Source organism: Aspergillus novofumigatus (genome assembly GCF_002847465.1).
Source record: "Aspergillus novofumigatus IBT 16806 chromosome Unknown P174scaffold_2, whole genome shotgun sequence".
NCBI classification, from domain to species: Eukaryota; Fungi; Ascomycota; class Eurotiomycetes; order Eurotiales; family Aspergillaceae; genus Aspergillus; species Aspergillus novofumigatus.
This window is the reverse complement of record NW_020194275.1, coordinates 1,663,011-1,681,263: the sequence shown is the minus strand read 5'-3', so window position 1 is coordinate 1,681,263 and position 18,253 is coordinate 1,663,011. Positions and strand designations below refer to the sequence as shown.

General features: G+C 53.6%; 8 protein-coding genes across 8 annotated transcripts; 4 read left to right on the top strand and 4 right to left on the bottom strand.

Annotated features, from left to right (window-relative positions):
* Nucleotides 1-176: 176 nt before the first annotated feature.
* On the top strand, nucleotides 177-1,772 carry P174DRAFT_428365 (wax synthase family protein; the record flags this gene model as incomplete). Its single annotated transcript, XM_024825507.1, has 1 exon — nucleotides 177-1,772. One exon carries the CDS (start codon nucleotides 177-179, stop codon nucleotides 1,770-1,772), a length of 1,596 nt encoding a protein of 531 aa, XP_024685448.1.
* Nucleotides 1,773-1,873: 101 nt separating this feature from the next.
* P174DRAFT_401741 (uncharacterized protein) lies at nucleotides 1,874-4,492 on the bottom strand. Its single transcript, XM_024823935.1, has 2 exons — nucleotides 4,091-4,492; nucleotides 1,874-4,031 (listed from the first exon to the last, which is right to left on the bottom strand). The coding sequence occupies exons 1-2, from the start codon at nucleotides 4,424-4,426 to the stop codon at nucleotides 1,974-1,976; spliced, it is 2,394 nt and encodes a 797-aa protein (XP_024685447.1). The 5' UTR covers nucleotides 4,427-4,492; the 3' UTR covers nucleotides 1,874-1,973.
* A 194-nt stretch (nucleotides 4,493-4,686) lies between these two features.
* P174DRAFT_384438 (putative filamentation protein (Rhf1)) lies at nucleotides 4,687-8,807 on the top strand. Its single transcript, XM_024823209.1, has 5 exons — nucleotides 4,687-4,796; nucleotides 4,900-5,023; nucleotides 5,098-5,421; nucleotides 5,475-6,094; nucleotides 6,156-8,807. The coding sequence occupies exons 1-5, from the start codon at nucleotides 4,791-4,793 to the stop codon at nucleotides 8,622-8,624; spliced, it is 3,543 nt and encodes a 1,180-aa protein (XP_024685446.1). The 5' UTR covers nucleotides 4,687-4,790; the 3' UTR covers nucleotides 8,625-8,807.
* On the bottom strand, nucleotides 8,757-9,846 carry P174DRAFT_438674 (complex I NDUFA12 subunit family protein). The gene is made up of 7 exons (XM_024826600.1): nucleotides 9,729-9,846; nucleotides 9,644-9,664; nucleotides 9,534-9,540; nucleotides 9,394-9,474; nucleotides 9,279-9,342; nucleotides 9,075-9,212; nucleotides 8,757-8,969 (listed from the first exon to the last, which is right to left on the bottom strand). Exons 1-7 carry the CDS (start codon nucleotides 9,777-9,779, stop codon nucleotides 8,921-8,923), a joined length of 411 nt encoding a protein of 136 aa, XP_024685445.1. The 5' UTR covers nucleotides 9,780-9,846; the 3' UTR covers nucleotides 8,757-8,920.
* Nucleotides 9,847-9,982: 136 nt separating this feature from the next.
* On the top strand, nucleotides 9,983-11,905 carry P174DRAFT_384433 (CDP-diacylglycerol--glycerol-3-phosphate 3-phosphatidyltransferase). Its single transcript, XM_024823208.1, has 3 exons — nucleotides 9,983-10,293; nucleotides 10,355-10,707; nucleotides 10,763-11,905. Exons 1-3 carry the CDS (start codon nucleotides 10,051-10,053, stop codon nucleotides 11,763-11,765), a joined length of 1,599 nt encoding a protein of 532 aa, XP_024685444.1. The 5' UTR covers nucleotides 9,983-10,050; the 3' UTR covers nucleotides 11,766-11,905.
* Nucleotides 11,906-11,985: 80 nt separating this feature from the next.
* Nucleotides 11,986-13,909, bottom strand: P174DRAFT_438672 (ribosome biogenesis protein LTV1). Its single transcript, XM_024826599.1, has 3 exons — nucleotides 13,640-13,909; nucleotides 12,607-13,579; nucleotides 11,986-12,580 (listed from the first exon to the last, which is right to left on the bottom strand). The coding sequence occupies exons 1-3, from the start codon at nucleotides 13,660-13,662 to the stop codon at nucleotides 12,113-12,115; spliced, it is 1,464 nt and encodes a 487-aa protein (XP_024685443.1). The 5' UTR covers nucleotides 13,663-13,909; the 3' UTR covers nucleotides 11,986-12,112.
* Nucleotides 13,910-14,054: 145 nt separating this feature from the next.
* Nucleotides 14,055-16,440, top strand: P174DRAFT_384430 (ribosome biogenesis GTPase LSG1). The gene has a single exon (XM_024823207.1). The coding sequence runs from the start codon at nucleotides 14,208-14,210 to the stop codon at nucleotides 16,239-16,241; it is 2,034 nt and encodes a 677-aa protein (XP_024685442.1). The 5' UTR covers nucleotides 14,055-14,207; the 3' UTR covers nucleotides 16,242-16,440.
* On the bottom strand, nucleotides 16,406-18,230 carry P174DRAFT_438671 (acyl-CoA dehydrogenase family protein; the record flags this gene model as incomplete). Its single annotated transcript, XM_024826598.1, has 5 exons — nucleotides 16,406-17,127; nucleotides 17,217-17,369; nucleotides 17,431-17,643; nucleotides 17,709-17,954; nucleotides 18,018-18,230. The coding sequence occupies 5 exons, from the start codon at nucleotides 18,228-18,230 to the stop codon at nucleotides 16,561-16,563; spliced, it is 1,392 nt and encodes a 463-aa protein (XP_024685441.1). The 3' UTR covers nucleotides 16,406-16,560.
* Nucleotides 18,231-18,253: the final 23 nt, after the last annotated feature.

The window sequence follows — 18,253 nt, the reverse complement described above, 5'->3', positions numbered from 1 at the left end:
TGCCTCAAAACTCCTCCATCGACCCCTGAATTCCATCGGCATTCTATCTAGATAGTCAGGTCGCAGTGTGATCAAGATACATGGGCTCTAGTTCTCCGAAATCTTTATCCTTGGATATATCATCAGCTGTCAAAATCTGGACAATCCTAGACTAGACATCAAGGAACTGACTGCTGATGGCCCACCCCAGCTCTTACCGCCAAATCCTTGACAACAACCGCGACCAGTTCGAGCTCCTCATCCAGCATGGAGACTACAAACCCTTCTACCTGTGGCATCTCCTTGTCTTCACTGCTCTTCCTTTATGTGGTCTGTTGATATCCCGGCGGCATGGAGCCCGATATCTTCGCCCCGTCCTCTTTGCTCTTATTCTCGGGACCGCCGTTGATGTCATGCGGCACCGGCGTGCACTGTTGGGAGGGAACGGTTATATGGCGGGCTTGGTGACAGCCTGGTGGACTATATGGAGTGCGACGATTCTAATCTTTAACGATGCCGAAAGAGATTTCGAGCGGATAGAGAGGCGCTCGTGTAACGCAGCATGTCCGGACAAAGCGCCGACACCAGGCAACCAAAACAAGCCTCGATCCAGTGACAAAGCCGCGAATGGCCACATCCTCAAGGCAAAGCAATATGCATCCCAGCGGGAGTCAGAGACCCTCGCCTGGCAGCCGTATCCCCGTGCATTCTTGTACCGTCTCAATTGGGCGTTGGGCCTGCTCTTCAATATGCGAGGACCAGAATGGAACTGGCGCATATCTACCTTGGATCCGTTGCCTGACTCGCTACAAAGGCAAAGGACTACCAGAAATGGGCAGCCCGCCCGTGAAGCAATCCGCAAGACCGGCAATATGGCCGACTCGCAGCCCGACGCACGAGCGCGTCTGAAGGCCATCCTCCTCACCTTCCTCAAGCACTATCTCTTCCTAGACCTGGTCAAAGTCCTCATGATGCACGACCCATACTTCTGGGGTCTGGTCCCGTCGGCCCCGGCCCGCCCATTCCCTTTCACCTACGTCCCACTCCCGACTATTCCCGACATCATCGTGCGTCTCTACCGAGAAATCCTGAGCGGACTCGGCGTCTACGCCGCCCTAAGCTTCGTCTGCTCCCTCAACCCCATCATTTTCCTAGGCCTCTCGCTCGCCTGCCCCAATGCCTCGCGCGCACTCACGGGCGTCCCGCTGGATGCTCCCTGGCTCTACTCCGACCTCTTCGGCCCGTTTCTCAGCCCCTACCTTGACCATGGCCTTGTAGGCTGCTGGAGCCAATGGTGGCATCAGCTCTTCCGTTTTGGCTTCACCTCCACCGGCAACTTCCTCCTCTCTCTACTCCCCAAACGCCTGGCAGCACGCCCCAGCATCCGACGCACCGTAATGACCGTCACTGCCTTCTTCCTCAGCGGCCTCATCCACGCCTGCGGAAGCTACACTCAGTTAACCGAGACGAAGCCCCACGCCCATTTCCTCTTTTTCTGCCTGCAACCTGTCGGGATCATGATCCAGAACCAGCTAGCGCGGTCTATTAACGCCAGGTACCGCTTCTCGCGGCCCATCAGACGCGCCGCTAACGCGATCTTTGCTTTCTGGTGGCTGGTTCTCTCCGGCGCCTCGATCGCCGATGATTTTGCCCGCGGCGGGCTCTGGTTGACGGAGCCGTTGCCTGTTAGTCCGCTGCGTGGGTTGGGGCTCGGGCCAAGGGCGAGGGTGGTGGTGTTGGGGGACCCGTGGTTTCGGTACTGGGATGGGGGAAGTACTGGGAAAGGGGGTTGAGAGTCTTATAATGAGGATCGGTTGTGTATATGCCGTAGGTAGAGATGCATATGCATATAGATGGGTAGATTGGCGGATCTATAGATATTTTTTGTGGCGCGATGGCGCTGACCAGTTTGGTTGGGTTGTCTATTTCTATGAACGGTGTATGTGTCTTATACAGTAAGGTAGCATTAGAATATCAAGGTAGAACATCCATTATCACCCATCCATCGTCACATCCTCCTCGTCGTCCTCCTCGTCCGTGTCAGGCTCAATGTTCAGCGTAGGGATCTCATCGTCACTCTCATCGTCGTCTGCCTCCGCCGTAGCTACTGCCGTCCCGGACATGGAAACGTCGGCACCAGCAGTAGCCGCCTTCGCCGTGCTCGTCGGCATCGGCGCAGAGGTAGCCGTGACAGAGGCCGCCGGGATAGAGATAGCCGCCGTGCCCGTGAAAGAAGCAGGAGAGGCCGTCCCAAGGGCGGGCTGGGCCGAAACAGCTTCCGTATCGAGCCGGGCTTTCTTCGGCTGCACATCATCGAGTTTCTTGTCAGTCAGACTGGCTGCTGGCGCGGTTTGGACCCCAAGCTTGGTTTCCTCGGGCAGGCTCCGCTTGTGCATGGACGGCGTAGATTCCTTCACTGCTTCTGTGGTGCGCTGGTTGCTCTGGATAGTTGGAGTCGCGGTTGGTCTGAGGAAGCCTGTAAGTTCGGGGGCAGCGTGCTGCACAGCGGCAATGGTCTGCTCCTCTTGTTCTTCGTCCTCGTCGTCGTCGGCCATGCTGCCGTACCCGCTGATACCGGGTGCGTGCATCAGAACGGGCATTCTGGGTCTGATCAGTCCCTCGACTTCCATCTCCGTGGAATAGCAGCGCGCCAGGAAGGGTATGATGCTGGAGCCCGTGCCGCGGCCTTTCATGGCCGGGACGGGATTGAGCACGCTTGCCAGCATTCCGGTCTTGTCTGAGGTGAGGATGACGGTCCGATCGATTTCGGCGCGGAGGGAGGTGGGGAGGAACTCGATGGGGACAAAAGTGAGAACGACTGGAAGGAGCTCGGATGCCGCTCGCTTCAGGTTGGGGAACATGGTTGAGGTTTGTGTTTGCCGACTCTGTTTGGAGGCAGGGTGCAAGAACGAGTCAGCGTTGACTGTGGCATGGTTCGCCTTTGCCTTGCCCTTGGGATCTGACGCCGCTGAGGGAACTGAGTCTCCGGCTGGTGGTAAGATGTCAGAGCAACAGGACCGCAAGACGTCTGCCAGGGACGAAATGTTCTTCTTCGTCGTGGACGGTCCCATAAGTGGGAGCAAAGCGTGGACGAGGTCATATACGGAAGCACGGATGTCCTTGTGGAATTTCTCCGCCCGGAATACCCAGAGGGCCTGCTCCAGGACTGTCTGTGCTACTGGGACTACGCCCGTCTCCAGAGCATCCACGACGCTCAGGAGTAGTTTCATGCATACAGCGTGGATACGAGGTAGTTCAGCCCAGAGACCGTCCCTTTCCTCTCGGCCAATCTGTAAGTTGACAGGGACATCTGCACCTGGTGCGGGAACAGTGATCGCACTCAGTCGTGATGTCAGATCCAAAATCAAGCCCAGTGGAATTGTCACTGCCGATGCCGTCGGTGCTGTCAAAAATCGGGATAGCAAGCGTAAGAGTACCGTCAATCTTTCCACTCCAGCATGAATGCCCTCCCAGCCGGGAAGTCCTAGCGCATCTGGCCCAGCATCAGCCACCACCTGGCTGTAGTCCTGCGGCTGAGCGCCTTGTCTCAAGGTGGCATCGACAGACTCCCACTGTTCGACCATCCCTCTCAAAACATAGTCTGCGGCCCTGTGAGCCGAAGAGATTGTCAATCGGCATGCGTTCTTCCATTCCTCTGCGGAGGTGTTCTTCGGAGCGCAATTGTGGAGCGCAATGAACAACCGCTCCGCTAGGTCCACCGTTGCGCCGGGAAACGTCGGGGAGGTTGCACCAATGATTTCCTGGAGGATGCTGTGAATCTGCGCGGAAAACGGACGGAATATCGTTGGGTGTCTTGCGATGAGCTCCAAGAAAGCGCTCAGGACAATCTCCAAGAACGGCGTATTGGGCTTCAACTTTCTGACGGGCTCGGAGGACGGCTTGACCGAGATGAGGTTCAACGACGAAGTGATGAATCCCGGTAGTGACGGCGTCGTTATTTCGCGAATAAGAGTGGGGTATTGGTAGGTAAGATGAAAGATCCGTGTCAAGGTGATTATGCACATTTTCTTCGTGGAGATAGGATCCGGTTTCTGCGCAAATAAGAATTAGCGATTGACCAGACCGGTCGACGACCGACTCGACTACTTACAGCCAAAATCGCAACAAGACTGCGCACAAGCGGTTCGCAGCCGCGAAGGACTTCCCACTGCCCAGCTTCCACCGTCGCCTTTACCAGAACAACCGCAGTCCATCGTCCCTCAAAGCTCCGATCCTGTAGCAAACTCGCCAATCGAGTTTTGAGCTTATGAATCTGCACGGCATTGTCAGATTCGGACTTGCCCGCCTTCTGATTCTGCGTCGCAGACAGGAGCTCCCCGCAATCGCTCAATGAGGTTGCCAGGAATGATGCGATTTGAGGCAATTGATCGACGGGCGTGGTCGTCAAGCGATGCGTCACAGCACGCAGAGTAGTGGATGCCATCATGCGCACCTTATGACCTGAGCTTCTCGCAGGCTCCTTAAACTTCACTATCGTCCTCCGAGGGTTACTCTTCTCAAAAATGGAAGTACAAATTTTTTGGCAGCAGAAAAAAAAAGCTTGGGCCACATGAAGCCTCGGTACGTGACGGTATCATACGCTTGTAAATTACGCCTGTGCGGGTCTCCCCTGGCCGATGATGTTTATCTCCATCGGCTCAGTTGGACTGTTGGGGGAACATTATTCTCGTTTCTTATCCTGTGATTCTATTGCAGAGTAGCCTCGGGGTTGGGCATGGATGATGGATGATACTCTTACTGCCCTCCCCTAGTCGTTGCAGCTCTTCTCCATCTTCAAGTGTACCTCCATTATGACGGTGAGTGCTGCCTTCCAAGTTACGATTGCCAGGCGACGTGTTCCCCTCCATCTTCGAACAAGCTTACCGTACCTGAATGTCACCTCATTGACGCTGAACGTAGGGTCAGGTCTCTGAGAAGGGCCATCGCTACATTGTAGCCTTGGACAGTGCGCGATGCCAGAACAAATGGGATGAAGTCCCTGAGCTTATTCGAAAGGTGACCAAACATGCGCCTCAAAAGACATGTATTACTGGCCTCCCTTGCTTTCCTTGCTTGCTAGACGCCCCAGGGGCTAATTGTCAATTCTCCTTATGATAGGTTTCCTGCAGGTCGCTACAGCAGAATCTCAGATTGCCCAATACAACCAGAAAAGGCCGTCGACTGCGCAATCATCCTCTAGCTCCTCGTCCTCCTTGCCCGAATTAATACCCCCGCTGCTATCTACCATTGAAAACGAAGATGGCTCTCCGGAAGAGCTCTTCCAAGCTCAAGTCTGCATCGGTTGGCTCCATTGGTCACTCAGTGAACCGGGACTGGCAGCTGCTCATCTGCCGAGGGACTTCGGAGAGGTAGCAGACAAATTGGGGGAGGATGTCTCCCCATGGACGGAGGTCTGCCTGGTCAAGGGCTGTTATATGAAAGGTGGGCCAGATGGTACTCTGTGCGCTCATCTTATTGGTCTGACATACGTATAGGAGCTGCCCAGGCAATGGTATCTGAACCCCATGATGCGCTGAAGATTCTCGACACACTTACACCGTGGCTGGGTAGCCATACCACGGCCCTCTCCTCGAAATGCTCGCAATTCTTACATTGGTCGGAGAAATTGCTAGGAAAGGCTGCATCGATTGCCAGCGAAGAGGCGCTCAAAAGGGCACCGTCTGGGGATTCTGAGCTCGTCAAGACAGCTTTGAAACTATGTAGGCTGTGGTCTGCCCATCCCTACGTCAAACAGCATTCCTCTTCAGGATCTGTAGATCCTGAGGGACCGAGTGAACCAGCCGCGAAATCAGCAACCTGGAAATCGTACTACGACCTCTTGACCGCCATTCTTCAGGATGGGTTGTTGTACGTCTCCCCGACGAGCGGTCCTCAGCGCCCCCAACTCGCCAGCGAGATCCGGCGTGTGGAGGCGATCTATGAGACCAACCTTTTGCGTGAAGTGAAGTTTCCCATGGCCAACAGTCGAAATGAGCAAATGGAGGATTGGGTCGAGCAAGTGATCCGGAATTGGCAAGAACTATGTGGACCGAATTGGACCGACGAAGACCTGGGAGAAGGCGGCCAGAACGCTGTTGGCCGCAATGTTCTTGATGTACGTGCTTTACCCGGCTAAACTGATGCAGCCTGGGGCATATTGACCAACAGTACCTTAGATTCTTTATCGCGCCGCTACAAAGACCTACCACTCTTACTTAATTCTCCGTCGCCTATTCCATGTTCATTCAGCTCTGGCAGATTTCGATCTCGCTCTCAAAGCACTCGATTCGTACATTGAGATAGTCCTCGGGGCCAAAGCAAGGGCAGAGAAAGCAGCAGAATATGGTGAATTAGAAAGCGACGAGAATTTGCTCCAGACACTTGCCGAAGGAGTAACTCTGCTTGTCTGTTTTGGCTCAGATAAGGAGGCTGAAAAAGCGAAGGATTTGGTTGCAATCTTGGAAAAGTTCGTCGCTAAGCACGTGCTAGAAATTGAAGACGACGGGGAGGAGGCAAAGTTTGTCATCCGGCAAGACTCGGCTGATGCTCAGGTGGTGTCTCCTCGTGTCATCGCCACTGCTTACAGAGCAATCGGGACGGGGCTTGCCAATTGGGCGAGTTGGACGCCCAGAAACGAAGAGCGGGATGATATCCGTGCGGAGGCCATCGAAAATCTAGAGAGAAGCATTGCTCCAGAGCTCGGTGATGAGTTCAATTATTCATCTTTGTATACTCTCGCCCTCTTGCTCGCGGAAAGCCGAGACCTGGATGGTGCCATTGGTTATGTCAAATCGGCTCTGTCCTATACGCAAGCGCACGGCCCACAGTCCGATCTGTCCAGAGAACGAGACCTGGTGCCGCTCTGGCATTTACTGGCGCTCTTGCTAAGTGCAAAACAAGACTACGACATCGCTGAGCGCTCTTGCGAAGCTGCATTCGAACAGTTTCCCAGCGCCGTCATATCGTTGGTCAACGGGGGCAGAGGGTCACAAAAGCAAGGTCAAGACACTGGAGACGCCTCAACGACTACCGACATAGGGCACGCTTTGATCGATCAGCTGCGGGGCCGAGAAAAGGAGCGCATCATCGAGACACGCATGACACAATTAGCGTTCATTGAGCTGCAGGAGGGCCCCGAGGCTGCTGTTAACCACAGCGATCAATTACTCAGGCTTTTTGCAACGCTATTCAACAAACTGGAGCTTCAGGCTGATGAACAGAAGGACCGTCAAACAGAGCATCTCGTTCCACCGAAAAGCGCCGCTGGTACAGTCAAGAGTCTACGAGGCAGCATATTTGGCAGACATAAAGCGTCACGCGCTTCCGAACGTAAAGCCGAATCTACCGGTGAAACGCAGCCTATCAGCCCCAGCTCTTCTGTTCACAACGAGCAAGTGCCCAGCACCGATCTTGCGCCCGCAATCCAAGTTACTCACGAGCAGAATGGAAATGCTGAGAATCCTCAACCGGTGGGCAGATCAGATTCGACGCGGCAAAAATTGCGGAAGCGCAGCGGTACTCTTAGAAAGGGTGAAGGTCAAAGCTCGACTCATATAAATGGCACTGAAGATCCGACCAACAGAGTCAGCACGGCTACCAACGGGACTGCGACGCCCCAGCAACCAGGTAACGGAGAAGGCCTCGCTCAAGATGTCGTCGGTCTTGCGGTATCAAGCACCGCAAACCAACCACAGAGCGCGAAGCAGCCTCTGCGACCCGCCGCTCATAACATGAATTGCAAACAAGCGCCTCCTCCGACGGGTCATCCCAAACAACCACCTGAGCAAGACATTCGATTGCCATATGGATTTGACTCTCCGACAAAAGCTGTTACCAAATTCCCCGCTGTCCAATCGCAAAAACACGCTCTTTCAGTCCTGATCAAGATTTGGCTCCTGATCGCAGGCCTCTATCGACGCGCTTCGCTATTTGAGGATGCGCAAGAGGCGTGCGAAGAGGCCGCCAAACATGTCGACCGAGTGGAAGCTCTTGTTGCGGCCCAGGAATCCTCTGCCAGGGCATTTAGAAGCCGTGGTTGGGCTGCAGCAAAAAGCTCTGATGAGCTCTGGGCCGACCTGCACACCGAACAAGGGCTCTTGGCACAAGCTCAATCCCGCCCTCATGATGCAATGGAGCTCTTCGAGGAAGCGTTGGTGCGTGATCCGGACCATCTCAAAGCGACAGTCTGCCTGGCGAATCTACTCCTCGACATCTGGGAGAGGAAGATGCCTGTGAACCGACCAGATACCGATGATCTTCATGCGGAGATGTCTACGCTATACCTACCGGCTACCGCTCAGAAGTCCAGTGCTACCTTGAACAAGATTCGAAATCCAAATTCTGACAATTTAGAGGATCGGCCAATGCCATCAAAAGGACAGTCTCCTGCAACTGACGCTGAGGATGAACCTAAACTGCTCAACCGTATCGCTGCCCGGGACCGAGCCTACACCCTCTTGTCGGCATTGACAAAGCGTGGCACCGCCTGGGATAACTCGGAAGCTTGGTATGCGCTCTCCCGCGCTCATGAGGCAAGCGGGGATATCGAAAAGTTGAAGGAGGTTTTGTGGTGGTGCGTTGAGCTTGAAGATCGACGACCAATCCGTCATTGGTCAAATATAGGCTCCGGCCTCTATGTCCTTTGATATCAGGATACCTCTTGTCTGATTTGTCTGGGAGCCATTTGTTGTGATATTTCTTGGCTACAAAAATACCTTCATGATATCCTCTTGTTGATAATTATGGACATATAGCGTCTGAGTGCCAGGCGAGAAGCAGGAACTTAACTTTGAATCCTTTTGATAAAATCGAACGAGCAATAGAACATCTTTATTTACACATCCCCAACCACAGAGCTAATGGCTAGAGGGTCAAAGAAACCAAACGAAGCTTGCGCCAGCCATGCCGGACCTCCACTTCTATCTATCTCGTCAAATTCCATCTACCGAGGAGCGGCAACTGGGGTCCAAGCGGAGTACTTGGGCTTCACACTTCATCGGAAAATGTAGTTAGTAGTTGCGCATTGAAAAGGAGGGCCTCATAGCGGATAATTCAGGTCCTAAGAGGAGGGAAACCCCATAAAGGGGAATACTAACGTCGAGTAGGTCTTGTAAGCGCCACGGCTGAGAGTCAGGTTAGGCCTGTGCTCAGGCAATTCCCAAGCGCGGAGGCCAGTCTGCAAGATCTTGTCCTGGGTGGGAGGCGCATCCACCATGTAAGAAAGCCAGGCGTGCCTGAACAACACATTGATTTAGCTGTCTTATTTTGGAACAATTGCATTGTGATTTGGGATATCTCACCAGCCAGGCTCGATCTGCGAGGGGTCATATTCCTTCTCCTTGTAATCGACCCATCTTGTCCGGACTGTCACAGTTATTAACAGCAATCCACTGACCGTCTGCTCACATCACTCACGAGGAAGCTCCTCCTCCATATTCTCGTAATACTTATTGCCGTAGCGGTCGGTAGCGATCAAGGTGCCAGCTTTGGTATCACCTATAAATCGCGCTTGCGTTAGTCACTTGTCGCGGCCGGTAATTGCGGGTAAGTCATACCGATGTACTACCAAAAAGTGAAGCCGAAGAGGCAAGAGAGTAAGCCATCATCCGAATAAAACAACACGTCCGATCAGGGACTCCCTCCATCGCATGTTCGGATACTGTACCTGCATCTGGTGTCCATATTCCTGTGCAGGGTTAAAGAGATTAGCACAGAGATTCCGAGGCTCCGAATCTGATCCGAAGACCAACCTTCAATCCGATCCTCCTCAGATTCCGCAACGTACGAAGTATGGTCGACATCTTGAGCGATATACAGCGACTGAGCTGGTTGGCAGTCTGCAAAGCTGAGGTTCAAGATAGGGAAGCGGGCAGCCCGTCACGATGGAGGTGAAAGAGTCTCCCGATGCGGTCTAGTGTGGAGGCTGTTTGCACTGTTTGCTCACTATCATCGAATGTGCCGAAGATGTGTCTCATCGCGATTCCATCTTTTGCGAACGCGTCGATCTCAATGGAGTCGTTGTATTGATCTTGCAGCCTCTTGTCGGTCGGTAGACAGGAAGATCTGGGTAAGATGTTTCAACGCGTCGGAGGCAATGCTCTGCGATGCGCCGGGCGCAGGCCGATTGCTCCTCGAAGGCTTTATGACCGCAAATTCTCCGCCTATACAACAAACGCAAGCACGGCTGCGCCCTCATCAGCCTCTCCTTTGGGTACAATTACTGTTGAATTGGATCGAGTGGCGCCTCGGTTTGAAGTACCAGCTTCCAAAATTACTATTCTAGATTCCCCTGCAAGTTTCTATACCACTCTCAAGGTAGGCAGCAATGGTGCAATCAATGAAGACCACTGCCTTTTGTTAACTAATTGGGATACAGGATAAGATACGGAATGCCAAAAAACGCATCTATCTCTCTACTTTATACATAGGCAAAGCGGAGCATGGGCTTATCGAAACCATAAACCAGGCGCTTCGCGATAACCCCGAGCTCAAAGTATCCATCCTCACCGATGCCCTTCGAGGGACTCGCGAGACTCCAAACGCCTCTTGCGCTTCTCTCCTGGCATCTCTGGTTGCTGAGCATGGACCAGATAGGGTTGATATTCGGATGTTCCACACCCCCAATCTGACGGGTCTGAGAAAGAAATGGATTCCTCGGAGGATCAACGAGGGCTGGGGCCTTCAGCACATGAAGCTGTACGGCTTTGATGATGAGATCATTCTCTCTGGGTACGAGAATCTCAGATACAAATACATAACGATGAGCTGATGATCAATTCTACAGAGCGAACCTCTCAGAAGATTATTTCACCAATCGTTTGGACAGGTACCATGTCTTTGAGAACAAAGAACTGGCCGATTACTATGCGGGCATACATGACGCTGTGTGCAGCCTCAGCTTCCAGGTTCTACCGGATCCACATAATGCTTCAGGATACCTCCTGGATTGGCCGACATCCAACGGCGCCCCTTGTCCCTTGGATGACCCCGAAGAATTCATTTCCTATTCAACAACTGTCTTGCACCCCCTCATCCAGCCTCCGTCTAAAACCGAGCCAGCTGCTGAATGGAGTTCGTCGAGTCAAACTCTCGTATACCCTGTGGCTCAGTTCACTCCGCTATTGAAGCCTGATACTTCCACTGAGTTCCCTGCGGTTACAGCTATCTTACGCCTTCTTTCTACTTCCGCTGTCTTCTCCGGTGCCCGCTGGCTCTTCACCGCGGGCTACTTCAACATACACCCCGTCCTTTCTTCTCTCCTCATTGCAAGCACATCCACCTCTCATACCGCCTCGACTACCCGAGGTACCGTGCTTACCGCCTCCCCATGGGCCAATGGATTCTACGGCTCCCCGGGTGTTTCTGGCATGCTGCCCGCCGCCTATACACATCTTTCAGCCAGATTCCTGGACCGAGTCGCAGAGGCACAGCGCACAAACTCCATCCAGCTCAAAGAATGGCGACGCGGGACCGTTGGTGAACCAGGAGGCTGGACTTATCACGCCAAGGGATTGTGGATAACTCTGCCCAAGGAAGAACACCCCAGCATGACATTTGTCGGAAGCAGCAACTACACAAAGCGCAGCTACAGCCTGGATCTGGAAGTCGGCGCGCTGGTCGTGACCAATGACCAGGAATTAAAGCGAAAATTGGGGGCAGAGACCGATTGGTTGCAAAAAGATTCGCAAGCGATCTCGCGCGAGGATCTACGGCGTACCGAAAGACGAGTCTCTTGGAAGGTGCGATTGGCGATGTGGATCGTTGACAAGGTTGGTGGTGCTCTATGATTTGCGTCCTCCTAGAGAGGATCATTCTGCGCCTGAGAAGATTTGTGATGTGCATCTTGGAATGGATGTATCCATATACCCATGTATTATGTAGCCACTTGTATATATAGGTAGAGGACAAGAAAGAACCTCCAATTGGCAGACGTGTACAGAATTATAACCCTTGGTTGTGGTGAACTTCCAACTACTGCGTCTAATATAGACGACTATTAGATGCAAAGAAAACGCATCATACTTCATTCATGAAATAACGTGTGGATATGCTAAAAATGAACCCGAAACGCCCAATGCCAAAGCTTTTAGCTGGAGAAAATGAAGATGCATCGTCGCAGTTCGTTGAAGGAAAATTATGCCCGGCCAGAGACTTTTCCTGGCACCCTGGCGGGCCCAAGACCTTGTCGGATCTCCTCCAACATCTTGATTCCAATGGCCTCGTTGCCGTTTTTGCCTCTCTTAGCCTTGGCGCCCTTACGCTTCGCCTGGGCGCTCGTCTTATCATCCCACCCGGCAAGGAAGTCGTCCATGACCTCATTGAAGTTGTGTCGCGGGGCTACCTCGCGCCCGTTGGCGTCAATGAGGCTGGGTGCCTGCGATGAAGCGGTGGAGATGCCAGTCATTCCGGTCATACCAGTCATGCCAGTCATACCACTGACCATGGACATGTTATCGTCGTACTCCTCGCCTTCCTCGTCGAGGGCATAGAGCGCCTCTATCCTGTCGAATCGGTCGTCAAGGAGTCGGTGGCCTTCGGTACGGGCCAGGGCAGACGATGTCATAGAGTACGCGGAGGGGTTGGTGAGAGCGCCCTTACGCTTCTTTTTGCGAATCGGCGTGCCCCGACGGTGAAGATGGTGGAAGCGAGAGTGCTGCGCTGCTCCGAAGGAACGATACTTGGCGGCGCTACTGGTGCGGCTTTCACTTTGGCGTCCTTCTTGAACTTGGCGAACTCACGCATCCACCCCTGGCCCTCAGGGTCCATGTCTGGGGCGGGTGCGTCGTGGCTTGGCAGCTCTCCAGGCTCCTGGTCGTCTGATCTTGGAGGAAGAGGAACACCGCCCTGGTCCGCTTTGGCCTCTGTAGTGTTCATCTGCACGGGTGCTTTTTCTGTCGCATCAGACTCCCAGCCGTCGTCTACGTCTTCTTCGTCAAACAGTGCGTCCTCCCACTCGCCTGGATCCAGCTCCTCCGCATGGTCGGTCAACTTGCCAAACACATCCTCCTCATCATCCGGATCGACATATTCTTCGTCCTCAAGCGCCTCGAGCACTTCACGAAGACGGGGATCCATGTCAGGCTTGAAACCTGCAATCGCATCGGGGACATCCTGTTGGTCCTGGTATGTCGGTTTGCGAGAGTATGAGGAAGTGGTCGAGCGCAGGTCCGAAGTATATTCAGATCCGTAGACACTGCCGGCGCCAAACTCGCTCCTCGTATCATCCAGAGTCATTTGTTGCTTCAGGGCATCTTCCAGCTTCATCCCCTTGGCCTTGCTCTTTCCCTTGCTCGTAGCCTCCACAAAGTACGACTCACCGCCACCTGTTCCCAGCTCTCGCAAGTGCTGCATGTAGTCATATTTCGTGTCATCGAAGTAGATGCCATAAGTCGCAGCTTCACCCTCATTGTGCCGAACGGAGTCTGATCCGAACTCGCTGCTCAGATCCGAAAGATTTTTGCTGCGCTTCTTGCCTTCTGAGATTGGAAGCGACGGCCCAGACACAGGATGCAGGATACGATCGTCGGCTTCAGGGTCGTGAATTAAAGGATCATTTTGAGATCGGTGAAAGAGCTGGTATGTGGTGGCATTTTTCTTATCACTGTGCTCTGGAATTAGTCTCGTAGCCGGCGAGCATCATGGAACGGATCCGTCAACGTACATCCACTGCTTGCGAGGAGGCATCTTGTTGGTCTGTTATTATCGATGCCCTAAAATCTTGACTGTCTAATCTGCTCTGTCTCTCTCTTTCCAAGTCTCTTTCGGAGATCAAAAAATCAAAATTTCGCGATAGTGGGATGTTATCGAGTCACGTGCTCCCTTATCACCAGATTCATGCCTTGGGCAGAAACATCACTGTCACCACTACAGTTTGAAGTCTGAGAGTCAAAGGCTACTTGGCAAGTGTGAAAGAGTAGTAGGTTGAGCAACAGGCATTCTAGTCCTGAATTTCCCTTTTCCCTTTTTCTTCAGCAATTGTTCTTGTTTGTCCCAACGGTCCTCGATGCTGGATGACTCAGCATCTTATCTTATCCGCGCGGGGCTTTTCTTTTCTTTCTGGAAATCTTCAACCAACATTAATAATACCACTTTTCTCTCATTCCCATTTTCCTCCGAACATTAACACTTTTCTTTCCCTTTGGATACGATCTCTCTCTATTTCTACAAGGGAAAGAATTTCATTCTAATAGTGGTGGAAGTCAGCGGATTGAGCTGCACACATCGCCACCATGGTTCTCGCAAAATCCAAAAATTCCGTCGGGTTGGGAAACACCCTCATGAAGGATCGGTTTGGCAAGGGCAAAGCATCGAGCCAGAAGAAAGTATCGCATAATTCTGCTATTACTCGTACCGCGCAGGATGGCAGTACCTATATTACCAATGCTTCTAAAGAAGCGTCGTGGGTGAAGATGCGCAGTATCACGGAGCAGGCCGCCCTCGATGAATTTCTCAGCACCGCCGAGCTGGCGGGCACCGACTTCACTGCAGAGAAGATGAGCAATATCAAGATCATTCACTCGGATCAAAAGAACCCTTACCTTCTTTCCGCGTCAGAGGAGAAGTCGGCTAGGAAGAAGCATCAACAGAATAAGGGGAAGTTGACTGTGCCGAGAAGACCGAAATGGGATTCCACGACGACCAGGGATCAGCTGGAGACGATGGAAAGGGAGAGTTTTCTGGAGTGGCGAAGAGGTCTTGCGGAGCTTCAGGAGAACAACGATCTTCTGATGACACCCTTTGAGCGGAACTTGGAGGTCTGGCGCCAGCTGTGGCGTGTCATTGAACGTTCGGATGTGGTTGTACAAATTGTTGATGCTCGGAATCCATTGATGTTTCGCTCGGAGGATCTCGAGAACTATGTGAAGGAGATCGACCCCAAGAAGCAGAACCTTTTACTTGTCAACAAGGCGGATATGCTCACTGAGAAACAACGAGAGATGTGGGCCGATTACTTTGAGCGCAACAATATCAACTTTCGATTTTTCTCGGCTCATCTGGCCAAGGAGCTGAACGAGGCCCGGCTTCTGGAAGAAGAATCAGGCAGTGAGAGTGAAGAAGAGGACACTGAGAATCTCGCCAATGCGACAAGCTCGATGAACATCAATGATCAACAAGATGCCAAGGATGCATCAGTTGAAGGACATGGTCAACCCGAGCACGATGGAGGACTCGAGCTTCCCGAATACCGCAAACCTCGGAGGACGGATATTCTCGATGTGGACGAGCTGGAAGAACTCTTCCTGTCCAACACTCCGGACACACTTCCGGATAGTGACAATGGCGAGGGACAGCGCAAGCAGAAGACAACAATCGGTCTGGTCGGTTACCCCAACGTCGGCAAGTCCAGTACCATCAATGCCCTCCTCGGAGCGAAGAAGGTGTCTGTCTCCGCTACACCTGGAAAGACGAAACACTTCCAGACACTCTACCTGTCGCCAGAGATCATGCTCTGCGATTGCCCCGGTTTGGTCTTCCCCAACTTCGCTACAACCAAGGCCGAACTGGTGGTGAATGGTGTCCTCCCCATCGATCAGCAGCGCGAATTCACTGGTCCAGCTGGTCTGGTTGCGCACCGTATTCCCAAGCACTTCCTGGAGGATGTCTACGGCGTGAAAATCAACACTCGGCCGCTGGAAGAAGGCGGCACGGGCATCCCCAATGCCCATGATCTCCTGCGAGCCTACGCCAGAGCTCGTGGTTTCGCTACCAGCGGTCAAGGTCAGCCCGACGAGTCGCGCGCGGCCCGTTACGTGTTGAAGGACTACGTCAATGGTAAACTCCTCTTCTGCCACCCTCCCCCCGTCCCAGACGGTGAAGAGCCCATCGACCCGCTCGAGTACAACCGCGAACTGTACGACACCGCCCACCTCCCGGCCCGCCGACAGGCAATGCTGGCAAGAACCGCCCAGGCCAACGCAGACGGCGAGGAATTCGACGAGGACGCAGAACACTTGTCCCTAGGCTCATCCTCCAAACAAGGCAAGGCCGTCGAGGGGTTGCGATCGCGGAATCTCGACACGGGTTTTTTCGGCCCCGGCGCGAAGGGCTCAGCCGGACGGCTCACCCTGCCCTTTAACGCCCAATACACCGAGCAAGGCCAGCAGATTCGAAAGCAGCTGACCGGCCGCAGGGAGAGACTGATGGTTGCGCTGGAACGAGGGGTGGACGTGTCGGAGGTGCGCGGCAACTCGAAGAAGCACTTCAAGGGCAACAAGAAGAGGGCCAAGGCCAAGCGCACGAAAGCGGAAGATGAAGACTACTGAAAGGTTTATGACAACTCGCTGGCGAGTGATGCATTTGCTGTGATTGTTCGGTTTCTGTCTCATGTCTCTGGTGGGTAGGCGGGGGTTACCAGGGGATGGGATGATTTTATACCTTAGATGAATTGCATCATCTAGCGAAAAGTAGTACCATGATTTGACTTTAGATACCGGAGTTAGATTCTATTCACTTGTTCACGACGATGGTGCACTCTCCGTAGAAGAATAACTAAAGAGTTGGTATTGATATAGAAAGGAGACATTCTCATTGTCCTCCATACTATTTTGTCCGATTATTTTATATCTACGCCCCGCCAGTTCATCACAGATGACTCTTGGGCTTCTGGAATCCACTAGCCAACAGCAATCGCTCCGCCTCCTCCTTCTGGTACTTCAGCTTGGCGACAATGGCGTCCTGGCGGGACTTGTTCTCGCGTCTTCCAAGCTGCTGCAAGTGGACCTCATCGGGCCCGTCGGCGATGCGCAGCGTCCGGATCATGGCCCAGAGGTTGGCCAGGGGCGTATCCTGGCAGACACCGGCGGCGCCGTAGGCCTGGACGGCGCGGTCGATGACGGTCAGGGCGGTCTGGGGGACGAGGACCTTGGCCTGGGCGATCTCCTTGAGGGCGGACTTGGCGTCGCCCTGGTCGATCTTGATGGCGGCGTTGAGGACGATGAGGCGGGCAGCGTCGATCTCGATGCGGGACTTGGCGATCCACTCGAGGATGACGCCGTGGGCGGACAGCGGCTTGCCGAAGGTCTTCTTGCGGTCGTCGTTGACGCGGGCGATGAGCCACTCGAGGGCCTTTTCGGCGGCGCCGATGGTGCGCATCGCGTGGTGGATGCGGCCGGGGCCCAGGCGGCCCTGGATGATCTCGAAGCCGCGGCCCTCGCCCAGGACCATGTTCGAGACGGGCACGCGCACGTTGTTGAAGGAGATGTGGCCGTGGCCGTGCGGGCGTCATCGTATCCGTATACGGTCAGCATCCGGTGCACGGTGATGCCGGGAAGGCCGGCGGGCACGAGGATGACGGACTGCTGGCGGTAAGGGTCGGGGTTGGTCGGGTCGGACTTGCCCATGACCAGGTAGATCGCGCAACGGGGGTCACCAGCGCCGGACGACCACCATTTCTATCGACAATTGGTCAGTATGAGTGGGCTCTAGGGAGCAGCGAGTGAAACTTCTACATACCGACCCGTTGAGAACGTACTCATTGCCCTCGCGCCGGATGTTCAGCTCAATATTTGTGGCATCACTCGAGGCAACATCAGGCTCGGTCATGAGGAAAGCAGAGCGGATCTTGCCTTCAAGCAGAGGAGCAAGCCACTGCTTCTTCTGCGCCTCATTGCCATACTTGGCCAGCACCTCCATGTTACCGGTATCGGGGGCAGAGTTATTCGTCGCCTGAAAAATCACCCGTCAGCACCTCACTCATCACTGTTTGCAAGTATCCGACGCCAGTCACCCACCTCAGAAGCAAGCTTGCTCTTGCCGAGGTACTCAGCCATCAGACCATACTCAAGGTTACTGAAGCCAGCACCCTGGGAGAAGTGGTTCTTGGGCAAGAACATGTTCCACAGGCCCAGCTTGCGGGCTTTGGCCTTGAGCTCCTCTAGCACAGCCGGGGTAGTCTGCCATCTCTTCTCGCCTTCGCCGAGCTGGGCCTGGAAAACAGCATCGGCGGGGATGCAGTCTTTCTCAACGAATTCTTCAACCTGAATGCAGCGGAAAAAAATTAGCAGAGTTGTACCTGGGCTACAACGTGAAAAGACACATACCAGGTCGAGGACCTTCTTTGCCCGATCGCTCACAAAGGGCTGAGCGATGGGGGAATTCTTGTGGAGGCGGACATGTTGGGTATGTGGTGGATCAACGAAAAAAGAAGGGAATCTAGCAATCTGCTGTGGACTAGGAAATATAAATCCGGACACAATAAGCAGGGGAAATAGAAGATTATAAGTTGAGCAAGAGTGTGAAACTGACAGGATCATACGGGGGTCGAGATGGAGCTGAT